Source organism: Eretmochelys imbricata, chromosome 5 (genome assembly GCF_965152235.1).
Source record: "Eretmochelys imbricata isolate rEreImb1 chromosome 5, rEreImb1.hap1, whole genome shotgun sequence".
NCBI lineage: Eukaryota > Metazoa > Chordata > Testudines > Cheloniidae > Eretmochelys > Eretmochelys imbricata.
This window is the reverse complement of record NC_135576.1, coordinates 68,255,323-68,277,153: the sequence shown is the minus strand read 5'-3', so window position 1 is coordinate 68,277,153 and position 21,831 is coordinate 68,255,323. Positions and strand designations below refer to the sequence as shown.

At 41.0% G+C, this 21,831-nt stretch overlaps 1 protein-coding gene across 5 annotated transcripts in view; it reads left to right on the top strand.

The window, feature by feature from the left end:
* FBXL17 (F-box and leucine rich repeat protein 17) overlaps positions 1 to 21,831 on the top strand; it is a 490,032-nt gene that overhangs the window by 398,868 nt on the left and 69,333 nt on the right. The window contains exon 8 of one of the 5 annotated variants that reach the window (XM_077817278.1): positions 18,092 to 18,680. The exons of 2 other annotated variants lie outside the window; for them this stretch is intronic. In XM_077817278.1, coding sequence (XP_077673404.1) covers positions 18,092 to 18,177 — 86 coding nt within the window. In that variant the 3' untranslated portion in view covers positions 18,178 to 18,680. Of the gene's footprint in view, positions 1 to 5,335; positions 5,445 to 18,091; positions 18,681 to 21,831 lie in introns of those variants that run through there. 2 more of the 5 variants (XM_077817281.1, XM_077817280.1) reach the window with 2 other exon arrangements.

Sequence of the window (21,831 nt, the reverse complement as noted above, 5' to 3'; positions counted from 1 at the left end):
AACATTTAATTTAATTGCTGTTTTGTTACCCAGTCACCCAGTTTAGTGAGATCCCTTTGTAGCTCTTCTCAATCAGCTTTGGATTTAACTATCTTGAGTAATTTTGTATCATCTACAAACTTTGCCACCTCACTGTTGGCCCATTTTTCCAGAGTATTTATGAATATGTTGAACAGCCCTGGACCCTGTACAAATTCTTGAGGAAACCCCACTATTTACTTTTCTCCACTGTGAAAACTGACCATTTATTTCAGAGTAACAGCCGTGTTAGTCTGTATTCGCAAAAAGAAAAGGAGTACTTGTGGCACCTTAGAGACTAACCAATTTATTTGAGCATAAGCTTTCGTGAGCTACAGCTCACTTCATTGGATGCATACTGTGGAAAGTGTAGAAGACCTTTTTATATACACACAAAGCATGAAAAAATACCTCCTCCCACCCCACTCTCCTGCTGGTAATAGCTTATCTAAAGTGACCACTCTCCTTACAATGTGTATGATAATCAAGGTGGGCCATTTCCAGCACAAATCCAGGGTTTAACAAGAACGTCTGGGGGGAGGGGGGGTAAGGAAAAAACAAGGGGAAATAGGTTACCTTGCATAATGACTTAGCCACTCCCAGTCTCTATTCAAGCCTAAGTTAATTGTATCCAATTTGCAAATGAATTCCAATTCAACAGTTTCTCGCTGGAGTCTAGATTTGAAGGTTTTCTGCTGTAATATCACATGTTTTTCATGTCTGTAATCGCATGACCAGAGAGATTGAAGTGTTCTCCGACTGGTTTATGAATGTTATAATTCTTGACATCTGATTTGTGTCCATTTATTCTTTTACGTAGAGACTGTCCAGTTTGACCAATGTACATGGCAGAGGGGCATTGCTGGCACATGATGGCATATATCACATTGGTGGATGTGCAGGTGAACGAGCCTCTGATAGTGTGGCTGATGTTATTAGGCCCTGTGATGGTGTCCCCTGAATAGATATGTGGGCACAGTTGGCAAGGGGCTTTGTTGCAAGGATAGGTTCCTGGGTTAGTGGTTCTGTTGTGTGGTATGTGGTTGCTGGTGAGTATTTGCTTCAGGTTAGGGGGCTGTCTGTAGGCAAGGACTGGCCTGTCTCCCAAGATTTGTGAGAGTGTTGGGTCATCCTTCAGGATAGGTTGTAGATCCTTAATAATGCGTTGAAGGGGTTTTAGTTGGGGGCTGAAGGTGACGGCTAGTGGCGTTCTCTTATTTTCTTTGTTAGGGCTGTCCTGTAGTAGGTGACTTGTGGGAACTCTTCTGGTTCTATCAATCTGTTTCTTCACTTCCGCAGGTGGGTATTGTAGTTGTAAGAATGCTTGATAGAGCTCTTGTAGGTGTTTGTCTCTGTATGAGGGGTTGGAGCAAATGTGGTTGTATCACAGAGCTTGGCTGTAGACGATGGATCGTGTGGTGTGGTCAGGGTGAAAGCTGGAGGCATGTAGGTAGGAATAGCGATCAGTAGGTTTCCGATATAGGGTGGTGTTTATGTGACCATCATTTATTAGCACTGTAGTGTCCAGGAAGTGGATATCTTGTGTGGACTGGACCAGGCTGAGGTTGATGGTGGGATGGAAATTATTGAAATCATGGTGGAATTCCTCAAGGGTTTCTTTGCCTTGGGTCCAGATGATGAAGATGTCTATATAAAAAAGATCTTCTACACTTTCCACAGTATGCATCCGATGAAGTGAGCTGTAGCTCACGAAAGCTTATGCTCAAATAAATTGGTTAATCTCTAAGGTGCCACAAGTACTCCTTTTCTTTTTGACCATTTATTTGTATCCTTTGTTTGCTGTCTTTTAACCAGTTACTAATCCATGAATGGATCTTCACTTTTATCCCATGACTATTTACTTTGCTTAAGAGTCTTTGGTGAGAGACCTCATCAAAGGTTTTCTGAAAGTCCAAGCACACTATATCCACTGGATCACCGTTATCCACATGTTTGTTGACCCCCTCAAAAGAATTCTAATAGATTGGTAATCCATTATTTCCCTTACAAAAGCTGTATTGGCTCTTCCCTCAAGATTTTGTGTTCATCTATGTGTCTGATCATTCTATTGTTTAGTATAGTTTCCAACAATTTGCCTGGTATTGAGGTTAGGTTTACAGCTTGTAATTGCCAAAATCTCCCTAACATCTTCTGCAATGAAGACATATGTAAAGAATTCAGCTAGCTTCTTTGCAATGGTCTTGTCTTCTTTGAGTGCCTTCCTCAGTCATCCTGTAGCTCCACTTATTGTTTGGCAGGATGTACTATTTCTGATGTAGTTAAAAAAAAATTACTGTTAGTTTGTATCTTTTGCTAGTTGTTCTTCAAATTTTTTTCTGGCTTGCCTAATTATACTTTTACATATAACTTGCCAGAATTTATGTTCCTTTCTATTTTCCTCACTAGGATTTGACATCCAATTTTTGAAGAATGTCTTTTTATGTCTAATTGCCTCTTTTACTCTACTGTCTAGCCATAGTGGCATTTTTTTTTTTGGTCCTCTTACTGTTTTTTGTTTGTTTTTGTTTTTTTTTTTCATTTGGGATATATGATAGGCCTAGTTTGGGGAAGGGCAGGGACATTGCCCCTCCAAACTGCAAGCCTCAGGCAGGTGCGGAATTTGCCTCCCCCCACACCTGGCCCCACTGGCTCACGGGAGCTGTCCCCCCAAATGTAGAAGTCAATGCCTATGGATATACGTTTAATTTGAGATCCTATTCTGGTGTTTTATAAAAAGTTTCCATACAGCTTGCAGGTATTTCACTCTTCTGACTGTTCCTTTTAATTTCTATTTAATTAACTTCCTTATTTTGGTTCCCCTTTTTAACGTTAAATGTTACTGTGGTGGGTTTCTTTGGGATTTTCCCCCCTACGAGGATGTTAAATTTAATTACATTATGTTCATTATTACTGTGTGGTTCAGCTGTATTCACCTCTTGGACTAGATCATGTGTGCCACTTAAGACTAAATCAAGAATTGCCTCTCCTCTTGTGGGTTCCAGGACTAGCTGCTCCAAAAAAAAGTCATTGATGATGTCTAAAAATTTTATCTCTGCATCACTGCCTGAGGTGACATATACCCAGTCATCATGAGGATAGTCAAAATCCCCCATTATTATAGGATTTTCTATTTTTTATAACTTCTCAGTTCCCTGAGCATTTCACAATCAGTCTGACCATCTTGGTCAGGTGGTCAGTAGTACATTCCTACTGCTATACTCTTATTATTCAAGCATGGAATTTCTATCCATAGAGATTCTGTAGTGCAGTTTGATTCATTTAAGAATTTTACTGTATTTGACTCCATGCTTTCTTCCACATATAGTGCCACTCCCTCCATTAGCATGATCTATTCTGTTTTCCCTACATATTTTGTACACTGGTATTACAGAGTCCCACTTATCATCATTCCACCAAGTTTCTGTGATGCCTATTATATCAATGTCCTAGTTTAATACCAGGCACTCAAGTTCACCCATTTCAGTATTTAGACTTCTACCTTTCGGATACAAACACTTATAAAATGGGTTAATATTTAGTTGTCTGCCTTCATGTGATATAATTGAGTGGGACTCTTGTTCGTTTGACTTTTCTCTTCAGTTCCTACCTGTATTTTTTCAACTTCTATCCTCTCTTCTTTACTAGGATGTAGAGTATCCCCTTAAATAAATCCTCCTCTAATGGATGTCTCTCTCCAAATTGTGTGCTCCTCCATACCCGTCGCCTTTCCCCCAGCTCTGAGTTTAAATACTCCTCTACAAAGCTTTTAAATGTACATGCCAGCAATCGGTTCAGTTTTGGTGGGCTCTCTAGCTGCTACTATAATACAAAAAATAAATAACAATCAAATTAATACTGTTTTAACATAATCTATGCCAAGTGTGTTATGGAATATAGTGAATAAATGCAGGTATAGAATTAAAATCTATTTAACTGATTTGATTTCCCTGCTTCAGGTTCTCTTTTTGAGTTTAGACTTACCATGATTTGGTAAAATATTTGATCTACTACTTAACTTTCCAAGCGGTGTGGTCATTTTTAAAATTTACCAGTTCTTTATTATTATTGTTGTTTTGTTTGTTTGTTTGTTTGTATTGTGGTAGGAGCAAGGCCACATTGTGCCAGGCACTGTATAAACACACAAGTAGACACAGTCCAAAAGAGCTTTCACTCTTTAAAACCAATTTCAGACCAAAAGGAACAAAGTAATGGGGAAAAACCTTTAGTTTCTCAATAAACATTTTATTTTAAATCTCCCACTCTGTCAATGTGAAATCTGTATAATAGGCTTCAGAGAGACACACAGAGTGACAAATTTACAATCTTATTATGTCTGTATAGTCATTGTGAAATGACGGAAACAGCTACAAGCTTAGGTGAGAGCTCTTTTTGTTCAGAATATCACCAGGTTGAATCATCATTGGGTTTCACGGTCTGTTACCATTCAGTTATTAAGTTCTGAGCCATTTTGAATTTTGAGTTACACCTGTGCGGCATACATCTGCAGTAAGGCAAGTATCTATGCTATGCCAAGAGCCCTAAACCATTCTAATATCAATCGCCACCTTTACGCTACAGCTGATTTGCATGCAACAGTTTCATTGGTTGTATGAGGGAGACTGCACATATGGTGGATTACTTGGGCCAGCTGCCACACCTGTACACTTAACTGCCACCCACAACAATTAATACAGATCTCCCAGCACAACCTTCCCTACAGACAAATCAACACAACCACCCATACAACAATACAACAATCATACACAATAACCCCAAACACACATAACCCTTCACTGCAGCACACACCCCTCATTTGCCATCCATACAAATCAACACAACTCTGCCATCACAACACAACCACCCACACAGCATAACTAGCATACACAGTAACCCCAAACTCACAAAGCCCCTCTCTGCAGCACACATCCTCATCCACTTCCTGTGCAAATCAACACAAATTTCTCCACAACCCCCCCGACAGAAATGAACACAACCTGCACGCACAATAACCCCAAACGCACATAGCGCACGGCCTTCATTTGCCACCTGTAAAAATCCACAGTTCTCCTAGCACAACACAACTCCACACAAATCAACACAGCCATCTACACAGCAATACAGTCAGCCCGCACAATAACCCCAAAACATCACTCTGAAGCCTAGAATGTCTGTTGAGTTAGTGTGAAGCGATGGAAATAGCCAGAAGCATTGAGAGCTCTTTTTTGTTTAAAATATCACCAGGTTCAATCATTACTGGGATTTGAGGTCTATTATCATCCAATTTTTAAATTCTAAGCCTTTTCAATGTTTTTTACAGATTACACCTGTGTGACAGCATGGACTTTCAGCTACTAGTTTGTTTGAATTTGAATCACTTAGGTGTAGCCTACTTGTAAAGACACACATGGCATACGGGAAAATTTATTGCAGCTTTTAGTCACAACCAATTGAACTACAGAGAACCTAAGCCAACACTGGAAGTTCTAATTGGGCCTAAGCTGTACCAATGTGCATTGGTAACCCACACCATTCAGAGCCAGCTTCAGTGATTCACTGGGCTTGACACCATAGGTGAGATTCCCTTATTCCCTAGAAATGGTCCAACATGGTAGGCTGACCATTCATAAAGGAACTCTTCTTCCTGCTGCCCCAAATCCATTATCATTATTTATTATTTGTATTGCAGTAGCGCATGGGAGTCCTCATCAAGGAGCAGAACCCCATAGTGCTAGATGCTGTAAACACAGAATAACCCCCCACAGAGATACAATCTAAATATAAAACAAGAGACAGCAGGTGGAGACAGACAGATGGGAGAGTACAAGGAAACAATGAGACAACATTGGTCAGCATGATAGATTGCTGATAGATTGCCCCAGAAGCTTAACTGTTGTCATGGTTTTGTAGGCATCTTGGAAAGGGAGTTTTCAGCAGAGTTCAGAAGGAGCATAATGAGATAGCTTGGCAGATATCTAAGGTGAGCTCCTCCCAACTGTGAGGGGCAACAGGAAAGCAAGAAGAGAAGCAGGAAAGAACAGAGGTGCTTCTTTGAAAATTTCACAAATGGACAATGGAGGCTGGCATCATTTTCCAGTTGGAGGCAGGAGCCAATGTCTTGATAGTGAATAAGAGATGACAGTAGGGTGGGGATAGACCAGGAACGGCCTTGAAAATGAAGCAAGTAGCTCATGTTTGATGTGATAGAGGATGGGGAGCCAGTGGAGGGATTCAAAAAGAAATGTGACATGGTCAAAGCAACAGTCTAGAAAAATGATCTTTGCAGCATCATTCTGAATGGATATGAGTACAGCAAAATTGAATTTGTCAAGGCCAGAGAAAAGGAGGTTGCAATAACTGAGATGCGAGATGTTGAGAGCCTGGGCGACAGGTTTAGCTGTCTGGATAGAGAGGAAAGGCCACATTTTAGGGCTTGTCTGCACATGGAGTTATTCAATACCGGGGACTGCTATTCTTAAATAACTCTGTGTGGACACTCTTATAAGGGTGCCTTGATCCTTTTGGCTTAATATACTTGAAAGTGGGCTAAATAGCTAAACTCCCTTTGTACTTAAGACCTGTTATGCAGAAAGAATTGGTGAGATTTAGACATAGCCTGGATGTGAGGGGTCCCAGCTGAAGATGATGCCTCGGTTATGGGCCTCAGTGACAGGCAGGAGTGTGGAGTGGCCCACAGCGACTGAGAAAGGCGGTGGAGGGAAGATTAAGAGCTCTGTCGTGCTATATATATGCATACATCACATATGTGGAGGTGATATCCATGTGAAATATTTCTCTCACTTTCATTCTATGGCCCAGGGACTTATTGTAACATTCCAAACTCCTGAGCAACTCAAACAGCTGCTGTTTATTCCCCTTCAACTCCCACCCCCAATATGAAATTTTCCATCAGAATTACACAGCCCAAGATCTAGGAAGGCAAGATTCAGTCCTGCATCAAAAATAACTTTTCTATATAGAAAATGTCTGATATTGCCTTCCAAAGTGTCCAGATTTTATTTCATCAGAGGAGTAGGTAGAGAAACTGTAGAGCAGTTAAATACAAGTGTATTACTGTGGGTACAAAACATGGTTTTGCACAGTGAGCTAGAGTACTCAAAAGATGCTGTGCCCCTCACACCTAACTAGTCCATTGTGTTAGCAGTATCATCCATGTTCAGCTTGTTGCAGGACACAGGTCTCACCAGCTTCTCCTGCTATTTAAGATGACTTCAGTGACTGTCCATCCTGCAAATATGTACATATTGTCATACAAAGAAAAAGGCAACGTTTTGAAACTTCTTATTAGAATTCCAAAATTGCCAGTATCGGTATACTGTATTATTTCTGGAATTACAATGACCGTTTATCAATTGGCATCCCTGTTTTCCATGTGGTAACTGACAAACAGATAGCAGACAGCAGACCACCGAACCCACATATCATTACACTATGGATCTCAGTTTGTTCCATTGACTGACCAAATTATGAATATATATTTTAAGTACCCAAACTTATTAACTGTATAATGTGTGCTCCATAACTGCCATGTTTATTGCTTTCTATATACTTCATACATTGTATACATTTATTTCATTTATATTTAAAATAAAACATAAAAGCATTTATAAGCTACCAATGTGGCGGTATCTGAGTGCATTTTATGTGTCTTCGATTTAAAGTAAAAATATTTCCCAAATGCAGGAAGAATATAATCATGATCCCACACAGCATCCTAACTTTAAGAAGAATAATGAAAATCTTGCTAGTAGAGTAAATACTAGGGCCACACGAGTGAAAAGCCATGTGGTGCGTCTTGCGGTTTACTGAATATAGCTGGGCTTGGATTTAGATATACTTCTGGCAGAAGTGAATTTCAGAGATGATTATGATGACTCTCTCAAATTAACTAAAGAGTCTGGGAGAAATGCAGTGTGGTAGGATAGAGGGAGTGATAGTTTCTGAGGTAACTGGGCCTTCACTCATTTAGGACTATAATTATATTGTATAATATATGATGTACATGCTATATGTTCCTAATACACTATATAATCATATGTGAGTATATTTTTATTGAAGTTTTTTTACAGGACCCATGGGCCTGATCGAAAACCCAGTGAAGTCAATGAAAAGTCTTTCATTGACCTATTTATTTAAACAAAGAATAAATCCAAGTCTCTTGAAGCTCTTGCCATAAATTACCAAAACACCAAACTCCTATTCACCCCACAATTCTGATTTCCCTCAAAAACCAACCTCTGCAGCAGCCAGTGTAAATAGACACATTTCAGCATGCTCTGAAGATCCATAGAAAGGCTGTGTTAGACTGGGGGAAGCCTGTTCCACAGCCAAGTGCTCCTTACAGAAATGCTCTACTGACTGCTCCCCACCCCCCATTGTAAATCACAGGCCTCCAGTGTGGGTGCCTTGCTGATCACAACTGTAACAATATGGTTTTAGATGAGGTCCTACATGATACAGTGATAAATTTTAAAAACCGCATTGGCTTACTGTAGTATATTATCTTTTTTTCTGTATAAGGTATGGTTTTTAATACAACAGATGGCAAAGTCATGGATGAATTATGATTATACATTTAATGTGTCAAAAGTAAAAGTTATATCTCACGGTTACTACTTTCATATAATTTATGAAATATGGGGACTGCAATGATTGATTTTTCAAATTTTAGAAATGCTTTACTCTATATACGTATGTTTGGGTTTGGCATACAGCACAACTGGGATTTTTTTTCCTGTCAAAAAGTTTCCCTGCTGGCGGGGATTTTTTTGTTTTGTTTTTTTAACGCAAAATACTGAATTTTGGAATTGGTTAACTCCAGTGGTAATACTGAGTATTAGTATGATAAGATTTGTTATAGCGTCAGATGTGTGGAATGTGATCTGTGCCTATTGAAGGTTCCTCCGTATTGGGGAAATCTTTAGCTTAGGGAAGCCAACTAATTTATGACCCTTTTGTGCCTCTAGAATAATGCAAAGGGGCAGTATCGTGGGAGACAATAAAGCCTCTGGTTCACATTAAGCTTGCAGAGTCATGCTTTTCTAATTTTTACCAAACCTTTTTGATTGCTTAGCACCACTCAATGGAAGTTAGTGGACCATTTGACAAGACATACACAGAGCTCGATTACACAGCCCTTCTTTGGGTCTGGTGTGGAGCAGCACTACTGGTGGGATGCTCCCAGAGGAATTGTACATCAGCAGGGCAGAATTACTCCACGAGTTCCCCAATGTTATGCTCCCGGCTTGTGGGCATGGAGAGGTTAGGGAGAGAGGAGTGTTAATGGTCTTTGTAATCCTTGCCCTTGCCCTCCTCTTTTATTAATTTATTATTTTGAGGCACTGAGGAGCCCCAAGGGGAGCAAGGTAAATCGTTTAGAGCCCCCTGATTACAGGGACTATTCTTACAGGTGAACCTCCTGTGTAACACCGTAAGGGCCAGGCACAATCTGTCCAGTAGTAAATATATCACTGATCCTTCTTGCCAAATGATCCATAAAGAGGCTAGAATGATGAAAAGTATAGAGAAGTGATTAAATGTCTTCCGTGGCAACACATAGAAATTGTACCCTTTTCTCCCTCATCCCTCCTGAAAAATATTATTTTGCTTCCAAGCAGGGCAAATGCAAGAATTGTGAATTTTAGAAAGATGAAAGGTGATTGCAAAAACTCCCATTGACGTCAATGGGAGCAGAATCAAGCCCTATAACTTAGATGTGATTGGAACAACATAAAATGCAGGCTAATAGCAATAACATTAAAACACTGAATGTACTAAGGATATTAGATCAGGAAGGATAGATTTCAATTTACTGTAACAAAGAGCCATCGTCTTGTTCTCAGTGTTAGAATAGCAGAATTTCTTAAAGCAATGCCCATGGTGATGTTTTATGCCACATGTGAGTGGAAGATGACTCGTCTCTGTGGCACTTAAAACATGATGAGAGGAAAACTCAAACCATTAGTTCCCGTGAGTTACATTTTTCAATTATGTTTGATACACATATGGTTGTTACAGTACTAACAGTGCCCCTTGTTGCTGGGGTAGTTTTAGCCCTTGCTTCTTTGTGGTTGCCCATGCTTGACAGGATATGCAGAAGCATGATTCACTGCAGAGAGTTATGAAGACAGATTTCAGTGCTGTGAATTATCATTTTTTCTGCAGTAACATTACTATTTAGATACAAAAAGTAATATATCATGATAAAGGTCTTATGATGTACTCTTCTGTTGTTCTGGTAAATCAGGAAGAAAATCAATTTAGGCACTTCTGTACTGGCCTCAGCTATGGTAAATCAATTTACCTTTTCATTTAAAAGATGTAATGTTTATTTCATTTAGAAACTGGATTGCATTTAGTGACATTTACATTATAAGCATAATATAATATGTAAAACAATAAAGGGCAAACAAACATTGTTTCCAGTGATGGAGATGCAAAAATTAACAATCTTGCTCTGTTTTTGTATAGCTGAATGCTGTTGTCATGTTTCAAGGTTACATGATTGAAACATGCAGGACAAGAGTATAGATTTGCTTTATGTTATGTACATTGTATTTTAAGCATGCAAAATGAAAGCCACGGACTGTGTTACTTTTTGAGCCTTCCTACAGTAAAATGCAAAGGGTTTGCACACTTCTGGTTTTGCTGCTCTAATTATGTGATTTTTTTTTCCATTTTATAGTGAGTTTTATAATGAAATACCATCAAATACATAGTGCAAAGAAGACTGATCACAAATTTAAACGAAAAATTCAATATGATTATATTTATGTAAAAAAGAAAAGAGACAATATATTTTCGATAAATATTTTTTCTGTCAGTTGAAATAATATAGGTTACGTATTAAATCAGAAAATTGTCATTGTAATATAACAGCTAGGTTGTTAATGTAGATTTTTGTGTTTTGATGCTATTATTTTATTTGGTTTCTGTGGTTCTCATAACAGATAAAAAGAAAGATGTTTGAAATCATAAAATATATTTATAACACAAATTCTAGTTCTGTGAGTAATGAAATAATGATGAATTAGGCTACATACCCACTCACTGACCTGAGAATAATAATCCCAAAATAGACCTTTTTAAGTATAGTTAATACTCCTCCTATATCATAAATAAAAGACAGAAAGAAATGGGAAAAGTTAGCTTTGGTAGCATTAATATGCAGGCATGTTTGTTGTACTGCAGGGTTGCATATATTTAATTTGTTGACCTGGCACCGTTTTGCAAACCTCTATTGATATTAATAGTCCTGTTGAAGCTCCCTGTGTGATCTATGTGCAAAACTTGTTTATATCAATTGATTAAGTAAATTCTCTTTACTTATCTACATATAAAACCTTTATATTCATTAGTTATACTTAGAAATCATGACTGTAGTCTACAGTTGCAATTTTTTGAGGGAGAAAACATGAGTTATCAGTTCAAGTTATCCCTATCTGTTTTATGTTAGACCTTATATAATTTTTTATCCCTGTGTCAGCAATGGAAATTAAGCACATTTTCTGATAGCCAGCTGGGCTTTTGATTTAGTAGGATTGATATTCCAGCCTATTTTGTTCTCTAATTGGATAAATAAAGATATAAATCAACCAAGAAGTTAATATCTATGACATTTAAAAAAAAATCCAAGTTTTGATACAGAAGAAAGTGTTTTAATTGTTTCTCAGCACAGTTAAGTATGTCGCCCACCATGAGAATTGTTAAACATCTCTAAATAAAGAAGTATTGGAACTACAAATCTTCATGGGATTATAACTCTTTATAAATGAAAATTAAATAAACATCAAATAAAGAGACTTACTCTGATCCCTTTGGGAACAAATCAAGCTACAAAACAAGAAACAGTTAGTGACGTAATATTGAAACACCAAGGAAAATATAATTGCTGATCAATAAAATAAACTCTTATGTAGTTAAAGAGAGTTTCTAACTAGACGTCCCTTTCACAAGAGAAAATTAATTTTAATATTATGAAAAACAGTTGCAAAACTAAAAAAGAAAAGTTTAAAAGGCAATCTAGCAAAGTCAATATCTGGCAAATCAGATATATTTATGAATGATTATACTGATCTGTAGTTACACAGTATAGCTCGGGGTGGGCAAACTTTTTGGCCTGAGGACCACATCTGAATGGGGAAATTGCATGCAGAACCATGAATGTAGGGCTTGGGCAGGGGGTTGGGGTGCAGGATGGAGTGAGGGGTGTGGGAGGGGGTGGAATGTGCAGGAAGGGGCTCAGGGCAAGGGGCTGGGGCAGAGCAAGGGTGCAGAGTGTAAGAGGGGGCTCAGGGCAGTGGTGCAGGTGTGCGGGAGGGGGGCTTAAGGGGTTGGGGTGCAGGGAGGGGTGCAGAGTTTGGGAGGGGGCTCAGGGCAGTGGATTGGGGTGCAGGCAGAGCGCTCAAGGCAGGAAGTTGGGGTGCGGGGTGCAGGAGGGGTTCAGGGTGTGAGCTCCGGCCCGGCACCACTTACCTGGAGCGGCAACGGGGTGGCAGCAGCACGCACTGGGGCTAGGGCAGCCTGCCTGCCTGCCTGCCCTGGCCCTGGCCCCACGCTGTGCCGCTCCAGGAAGCGGCTGGCACCATGTCCCTGCGGCCCATGGGGGATGAGGCCAGAGAGCTGAGCATGCTGCCCTTGTCTGTGGGTACCTTCCCCGAAGCTCCCATTGACCACAGTGCCCCGTTCCTGGCCAATGGGAGTTTCGGGGGAGGTACCCACAGGCAAGAACTGCAGGTGGAGCCCTCTTCCCCCCTTCCCCAGGGGCCTCAGGGATGTGGTGCCTTCTGCTTTCTGGAGTGGCGCGAGGCCCACGGCGCCACCAGGATGGCAATCCCACTGGCCAGATCCAAAGCCCTGAGGGGACAGATCCAGCCCACGGGCCATAGTTTGCCCACCCCTGGTGTAGCTGGATCAACCATAATAAAAATGTGACTTAGAAAACGCCAGTAAGTGTAGTTTAGTTTTTGGCCCGAGGGCCACATCTGGGTATGGAAATTATATGGCTGGTTATGAATGCTCCCAGCCAATGGGAGCTGCAGGGGCAGCACGTGGTGCCTCCTGGCTGCCCCTATGCATAGGAGCCAGAAGAGGGACATGCTATTGTTTCCAGGAGCTGCACAGAGCTGTGGTACACACGCGTGGAGCAGCCCCTGACCGCACGGAGTGGCTCTCGACCCCGCTCCCCACTGGAGTGTGGGAGCGGGGCAAGACCCAGATCCCACTCCCCAGCACAAGCTTGAGGGCCACATTAAATCGGCTGGCGGGTCGGATGTGGCCAGTGAGCCGTAGTTTTCTCCCTCTTGTTCTAGACATTCTGTGCCTGAGGGGCTTCTGCAGATCCCTAAAAAAAAAAAAAATGTAAATATGCTCTTAAGGCCAAATCCCCGGGGCAGGGCAGGCAGAGATATCTCAGGGGTCCATTCCTCTTCCAGCACCATTACCCTCGAGACATAGGGAGGAGGAGTCTGCAGTCCTGGGATCACAGAGTGGCTGGGATTTTGACATACAAGATCACCCTCTCTCTGTTCTAAAGCTCCTGCAGTACTTTGGGAAAACGCTGTGACTGCATGGAGATGCAGGCTTACCTGTGAATTTCCTTCTTTTTCTGCAAAAAGAAAAGGAGTCCTTGTGGCATCTTAGAGACTAACCAATTTATTTGAGCATAAGCTTTCGTGAGCTACAGCTTCGTGCATCCGATGAAGTGAGCTGTAGCTCACGAAAGCTTATGCTCAAATAAATTGGTTAGTCTCTAAGGTGCCACAAGTACTCCTTTTCTTTTTGCAGATACAGACTAACACGGCTGCTACTCTGAAACTTGTTTTTTTGGACTGAATTTCAATCTGAATGCCCTTTTAATATCATAGCACTATCTATCTCACTGTTTTTAGAAACTGAAAAAAGATTATAAAGTGCGTCTCAAAAGGAAGCAAGAGAAATACTTCTCCTGCTCTTCTGAATGAGTATTGAGAGTGACCACAAATGTGTAGCACTTCAACGGAAGGCACTGTACAGTGTCCAATATGACTTTAATTATTCTTATCCTGTTACTTGCCTATAGATATTTCAAAAGCCCAGCAAGAAAGGCTATAAAAATATAATGAAGCCTTAAAATTATACAGGTATAAAAGCTAAGCATATGGCTGTTTGCTAGAGGATATGTTAATAGTGATATAGCATATGGGTACCCATATGGGAAAGAATTGCCCTGGCAGTGCTTTGGAGATTAGACTAATATATCACTACTAAGCAGCTGTAAAACCCAGTTCCTTGGTCACCTGTTGATTGTTACTGGTAGTTATGCAAGGTGCTTCTCTATAGCTGCAAGGTAGAATGTAGACCAGGTATTTGTGAAGTCAGAAATTATATATTTATAAAATATCGTGTATTGGAATAGAGTCACAAAATGTCTAAGTTGCAAGTCAATAATAATGTGCTTTTCTGCATTAAAGAATACATTTTTCTCGCTTTTATTAAAACACTGTATAGAATTTCTGTAGTGACTCCATAACTTTATATTTCTTAATGTGACTCATGAAGCATTTTCTCTTATTTTGTGTCTTTGGTACAGAAATTTGGCATGCTCCTCCCTGTGTTCACAATTGACAGGCAGCAGGAACTGTCATGTAGCAGAATTTTTCCTGCCTTATTTGTGCTCATTCTTTCTCCTGTTGTGACTTTTTGACCCCAGTTTTTTCATGGAAACAGTAGCATCAGGAAGTACTCAAGTACTTTCTTCTGTATACAAACCTGCATTTTTACAGGCATGCTTAAGTGTGAGCATGTGGATTTCCTTTACATTCAACTATGGCAGCATCAGTATGGAATTTCCTGAGCTTTTGCCCCCAGGGATAGGGATTTGGGGGGCTAATGTTTATTGTTGTGTGTTCATTTATTATTTGGTATAGCATTAGCAGTATGTTTTACAGACCCTGAAGAGCTTACAACAAGATATATTCGTTCTTATCCATGCCTGGGGAAAAATGAATACCTGCAGGAAATTCACTGGCTCCACCACCTGGCACTCTGACTAATCTGCAGTTTTAATGGGATTAAGGGAATGCTGAGGCAATATTATGTATAACTCTATTACAGCAACCTTCTTCCTGTACTGCACCTTAATTCTTTGCTGAAGAACATATCAGAGTTCTGTCTTTTCATGACTTTTCAGAAAGTATCACAGAGTTAAACTCCAGGGCTATTGTAAATAAAATACTGATCAATAGGTGTTAATCATTTCCAGTCAGCTTCAAAGAGAAAATACCATACAGTTTCTTAGTAAACAAATATTTAATACCCACAGAAAACATTGTAAATAGTATAAAATATTGTAAATAGTATTTGCAATATGAATAACTTTTAAACTGATATGCAGTAGATCAACTAGTGTTCCTTACACAGATTTTCCCACTTTGTTGCCATTACGTATATTCGCATGTAAGGTTCCAACATAACATTTACACACATATAAACACATTCCCCTTTGATCTTCTCTTGGAGATGATTTCTTGGTCTTTATAGAGTGGCCATAATATGTAGTGTGCGTCACTTGGACTCTTTAGAGCCTGAGCAGAAAGGCAGCATTTCAGTCCTTTCAAAATACTTCAGAACCCTGTCACCAAACAATCAATCTGGGGATCTCTAGTAACATTCAAGACATTGGGTTAATAGTTCACTGGTCCTCAGTTGCTGGTGAAAGAAATATGTACCCTGTATCCAAAGTGGTATGTATATTGGGACCCAGCCCTCACAGCAGACTCATCTCCACATCTTGTGTGGATCAGCTACTAAGTCCACAGGACTGCCTTTAACTCCTATATTTATAACCTCTTTCCCCTGTGGCTTATGTTTCCTTCTTGGTTACATCAGTTTGTAGTAGTGAAAATCACCTTACACTTGGTATATCAACAGCCATCCCCACTCCTTGTTTTACAAACAAACACTAATAGATTTTCTTTGGAGGTCTTTTTTTCTACAGGTGTAACTAATTAAATCTTATGATATTACAGCCTAGGGTGATACGGTTGCACGCTATACTCAATCCAATATTAAAGACTAGCACAGAAAACCCAAGGTTCTTTCATGGTAACCTTTCTGGATGTCACCATGTCGTCCTTGAGCCCACTTTTTCCCACCCTTACTGCTAAACTGAGCACCTGGTTTCAGTCATTCACACATAACAGCCCTTAAGATGTCTCATTCCAAGCAGTGTCCTGACATATCAATATAAATTTAAAAACTGCAACTTCAGAACAGCCTTCTAGTAGATCAAAGATATTCTTCCTAGAATAAATGAGAAGCAGAAATGTAGCAAAATACTCATCAGTAAGCAAATTTTGAGTATGTCCCAAATAAAGCCACAGAAAACAACATTAATGCAAGATTCATGCTAGAAAAAATTTGCTGTTAAAGAGATGTAAAACCAGTGATAGAGATGGCACATTACTTCAACAGATATACTTATCCTTTTGAGCCCTGGTCTACACTACGAGTTTAGGTCAAATTTAGCAGTGTTAGATCAATTTAACCCTGCTCCCGTCCACACGACGAAGCCATTTTTGTCGACTTAAAGGGCTCTTAAAATTGATTTCTGTACTCCTCCCCAACGAGGGGATTAGCACTGAAATCGACATCACCAGGTTGAATTTGGGGTAGTGTGGATGCAATTCGATGGTATTGGCCTCCGGGAGCTATCCCAGAATGCTCCATTGTGGCCGCTCTGGACAGCACTTTCAACTCAGATGCACTAGCCGGGTACACAGGAAAAGCACCAGGAACTTTTTAATTTAATTTCCTGTTTGGCCAGCATGGCGAGGTCATCAGCAGAGGTGATCATGCAGAGCTCATCAGCACAGGTGACCATGCAGTCCCAGAGTCGCAAAAGAGCTCCAGCATGGACCAAACGGGAGGTACCAGATCTGATCGCTGTATGGGGAGATGAATCCATGCTAACAGAACTCCGTTCCAAAAGATGAAATGCCAAAATATTTGAAAAAATCTCCAAGGGCATGAAGAACAGAGGGTATAACAGGGACCCACAGCAGTGCCGCATGAAACTTAAGGAGCTCAGGCAAGCCTACCAAAAATCCAAAGAGGCAAACAGCCGCTCCGGGTCAGACCCCCAGACATGCTGCTTCTATGATGAGCTGCATGCAATTCTAGGTGGTGCCCCTACCACTACCCCAACCCTGTACGTGGACTCCTGCAAGGGGGGAGTCTCACACAACAGAGATGAGGATTTTGGGGACGAGGAAGATGAAGAGGAGGATGAAACCATTCTCCCCGACAGCCAGGAACTATTTATCACCCTGGAACCAATATCTTCCCAATCCTCCCAAGGTGGGCTCCCGGACCTTGAAGGCAGAGAAAGCACCTCTGGTGAGTGTACCTTTGTAAACATAATACATGGTTTAAAAGCAAGTGTGTTTAATGATTAATTTGCCCTGAAGACTTGGGATGCATTCGCGGCCAGTACAACTACTGGAAAAGTCTGTTAACATGTCCAGGGATCGAGCAGAAATCCTCCATGGATATCTCAATGAAGCTCTCCTGGAGGTACTCCCGAAGCCTTTGCAAAAGGTTTCTGGGGAGGGCAGCCTTATTCCGTCCTCCATAGTAGGACACTTTACCATGCCAGGCCAGTAGCACGTAGTCTGGAATCATTGCATAACAAAGCATGGTAGTGTATGTTCCCGGTGTTTGCTGGCATTTAAGCAACATCCGTTCTTTATCTCTCTGTGTTATCCTCAGGAGAGTGATATCATTCATGGTCACCTGGTTGAAATAGGGGAATTTTATTAAGGGGACATTCAGAGGTGGTTGTTCCTGCTGGGTTGTTTGCCTGTGGCTGAGAAGAAATCATCCCCTCTGTTAGCCACGCGGTAGTGGGAGGGGTGAAGAGATGATCCCAAAGAACTGGGGGGGGGGCACGCAACCTTTTACCAAAAGCACATGTGCTTTGTAATGTTAACAGCTTAGTTCACTGTGAAAGAGTCTACCCATTGTTCTCTGAAATGTGTCTTTTTAAATACTACTCTCCCTTTTTCTCCTCCCACAGCTGCAAATGTTTCAACGCTCCCCCTATCATCTCCATCCCAGAGGCTAGCACAGATAAGAAGGCAAAAAAAATCGCACTTGCGATGAAATGTTCTCTGAGCTCATGCAGTCCTCCCGCACTGAAAGAGCTCATCAGAATGCGTGGAGGCAGAAAATGGCAGAGTCCAGGAAAGCACAAAATGAATGCGAAGACAGATGGCTGGAGCAACAGCAGAGGTGGCGGCAGCGTGATGACAGGAGGCAGGATTCAATGATGAGGCTACTGGAGGATCAAACTGATATGCACCGGCATATGTTGAGCTGCAGGAAAGATAGCAGGAGCACAGACCGCCGCTGCAGCCCCTGTGTAACCAACTGCCCTCCTCCCCAAGTTCCATAGCCTCCTCACCCAGACGCCCAAGAATGCAGGGGGGGAGGGGCCCTCCAGGCACCCAACCACTCCACCCCAGAGGACTGACCAAGCAACAGAAGGCTGGCATTCAATAAGTTTGGAAGTGCAGTGTGGACCTGTCCTTCCCTCCTCCACCACCCTACCCAGTGCTTCACTCCTTCCCCACCCCTCCTGAGCTACCCTGGTAGTTATTCCCCTATTTGTGTGATGAATTAATAAAGAATATATGAATTTGAAACAAGAATGACTTTATTGCCTCTGCAAGTGGTGATGGAAGGGGGAGGTCAGTTGGCTTACAGAGAAGTAGAGTGAACCAAGGGGGCAGGTTTTCATCAAGGAGGAACAAACAGAACTGTCACACCGTAGCCTAGCCAGTCATGAAACTGGCTTTCAAAGCTTCTCTGATGCACAGCTCACCCTGCTGTGCTCTTCTAACCGCCCTGATGTCTGGCTGCACATAATTAGCGGCCAGGTGATTTGCCTCAACCTCCCACTCTGCCATAAACATCTCCTCCCTACTCTCACAGATATTGTGGAGCACACAGCAAGCAATAATAACAATGGGAGTATTGTTTCGCTGAGGTCTAACCGAATCAGTAAACTGTGCCAGCGTGCTTTTAAACATCCAAATGCACATTCTACCACCATTCTGCACTTGCTCAGTCTATAGTTGAACAGCTCCTGACTACTGTTCAGGGTGCCCATCAGGCATTGGGAGCTTAACCCAATATTCCAACGGGTGGCGGAGACTGCGGGAACTGTGGGTTAGTTACCCACAGTGCAATGCTCCAAAAGTCGACACTAGCCACGGTACTGTGGATGCACTCCGCCAACTTGATGCGCTTAGTGGGGGCACAAACAATCGACTGTATAAAATTGCTTCCTAAAAAATCGACTTCTGTAAATTTGACCTAATTTCACAGTGTAGACATACCCTTTGATAATCCCTCTCTTTTGAAAGGCAGTAAGCCTGTGAAAGATTTCATTAGATGTTTGTGTGAGTGCATTGTTAGCGAATGTCAGTTTTTAACTCCACGGTCTTTATTAAAACAAAACATCCAAATAGTATGCATGGAAATATGGGGAGGAAAGATTTTTTTTAAAAAAAAGGATGCATAAATGTTCTCCATTTCATATAAGTATCAGTAATTGTTTACATATCAAAGTAATAGAAAATTAAGGATCAATAGATAATTCTTGGAGTTTCTTAAACCTGCCTGCCCTTGGTGAGCCCCTGCAATTACCTAGCAATTTTTAAAATTCTATAATAATACCTCAGTGAGGAAAAAGCACTCATTAAAAATAATGTTTTAGAAACATTTAGAAACTGAATTTCTGTACACTTCTAATTTGATAAACTGCCTATATACTAAACGGAAGTATATAGGGGCAAGTATAAGTAGGGGCATAGCGAGCAGATCGAGGAACGTGATCGATCCCCTCTATTCAATATTGGTGAGGCCTCATCTGGAGTACTGTGTCCAGTTTTGGGCCCCACACTACAAGAAGGATGTGGATAAACTGGAAAGAGTCCAGCGAAGGGCAACAAAAATGATTAGGGGTCTGGAACACATGACTTATGAGGAGAGGCTGAGGGAACTGGGATTGTTTAGTCTGCGGAAGAGAAGAATGAGGGGGGATTTGATAGCTGCTTTCAACTACCTGAGAGGTGGTTCCAGAGAGGATGGTTCTAGACTATTCTCAATGGTAGAAGAGGACAGGACAAGGAGTAATGGTCTCAAGTTGCAGTGGGGGAGGTTTAGGTTGGATATTAGGAAAAACTTTTTCACTAGGAGGGTGGTGAAACACTGGAATGCGTTACCTAGGGAGGTGGTAGAATCTCCTTCCTTAAAAGTTTTTAAGGTCAGGCTTGACAAAGCCCTGGCTGGGATGATTTAATTGGGGATTGGTCCTACTTTTGAGCAGGGGGTTGGACTAGATGACCTCCTGAGGTCCCTTCCAACCCTGATATTCTATGATTCTAAACTTTTAAGCTTGCGAAAGGATCAGTGAAGTTGTCTGCATTTACAGTACTGTCCCTCATACTGGTTGATATAGTCAGTAGCCCACAGCATTAACCCTAACCACATGATCTCCTGACAATTTGACAATAATTTAGCCTCTAGCAAAAACACTGGGAAGAGTATAATAGCACGAATATTTCAGAATTTCAAAAGGTTGCTTGGTGAAAAATCATTTAAAATAGCTGCCCGCTGTCTCTCCTCCAGGAAAACAATTGGAGATATGTGTTTTAATCTTACTAAATCAGAGAATCAGACCAACTTAAACTGTAGAATGTTTTTATAGACTTTTGTTATGCCTTTTTATTTTCTGTAGCAGTAAAATTCAACAACTCCAAATTTCTTTCAGAAATGGATTTTTTATTTTACTGGAGTTATTTCTTTCTTCCTTATAAAAGCTGAAGTGCAATACAATATCTGGTTCAATTTGGAACATATTATTAAGTTAAATTTCTCTTAAGGCTCCAATTTTAGGTGTATTCAGCCACTAGCCTAATGGTACATTTGCTATGAAGTTTTAAGGTCTAGAAAAGCTAAGTTCAGACATTAGGCTAGCAAAGACTGAGAAAATTGCTGGGGTGATGATCCCAGGTGCCCAGGGAGGGATACAAACCTACACCACAGTAACAATGTCTTAGCTGATACATCTAGTGGAATTGTGGTCAGAAAGGCAAAGAGACATTTAAGTACTTTTTCAGCTGGAGTCATGGAATTGTGCTATGAGACTAGTAAACTTTATGAAGAGGAAAAAGAAGCTGCCAAATCAAAAAGAAACAAACACCTAGAAAGTCAGCAAAAGCAGCTGAAGTGGAAAATATGGCTAAACCAGCTGCCCTCTGAGTTAGTTTAGTGACTACTCTGGGATTCTCGCTCCCCAGTTAATGGAAATTAGAAATTATCTATTGTGGTTACCCTGTGTATTCTGGGTGTTGCATGCTGCTTTAAAATCTTAAATGGGCAAATGTATACACGTTAAAATCAGTCCTGACCGTGTGGCTGCCAGGGATGTTGTGTTCCCAGAGCTTCCTCAAAAGAATCTGAGAGTGGGTAACTTTTTTATAGTCCTGTATACGGTGAGAGGTTCATGTTACAATGTGGTATACCAGGGGACAGCCCTGGCTATAGAGTTGGCTTTGGAATAAGTAAACTGTGAAGGAATGGGTAAAAATTCCCAGGATGATTGCATTGAAAGATAAGAGAAACATCCCTTTGTGGAGGACCCGTTAACTGTCTCTGTAAAAGGTACTTCTGCTCTGAGAAGTAATTTTGTAAAAATGGCATTATGGAGTTCTACTTGTATTGATTTATTTCCATGCTACATTTCCTCAG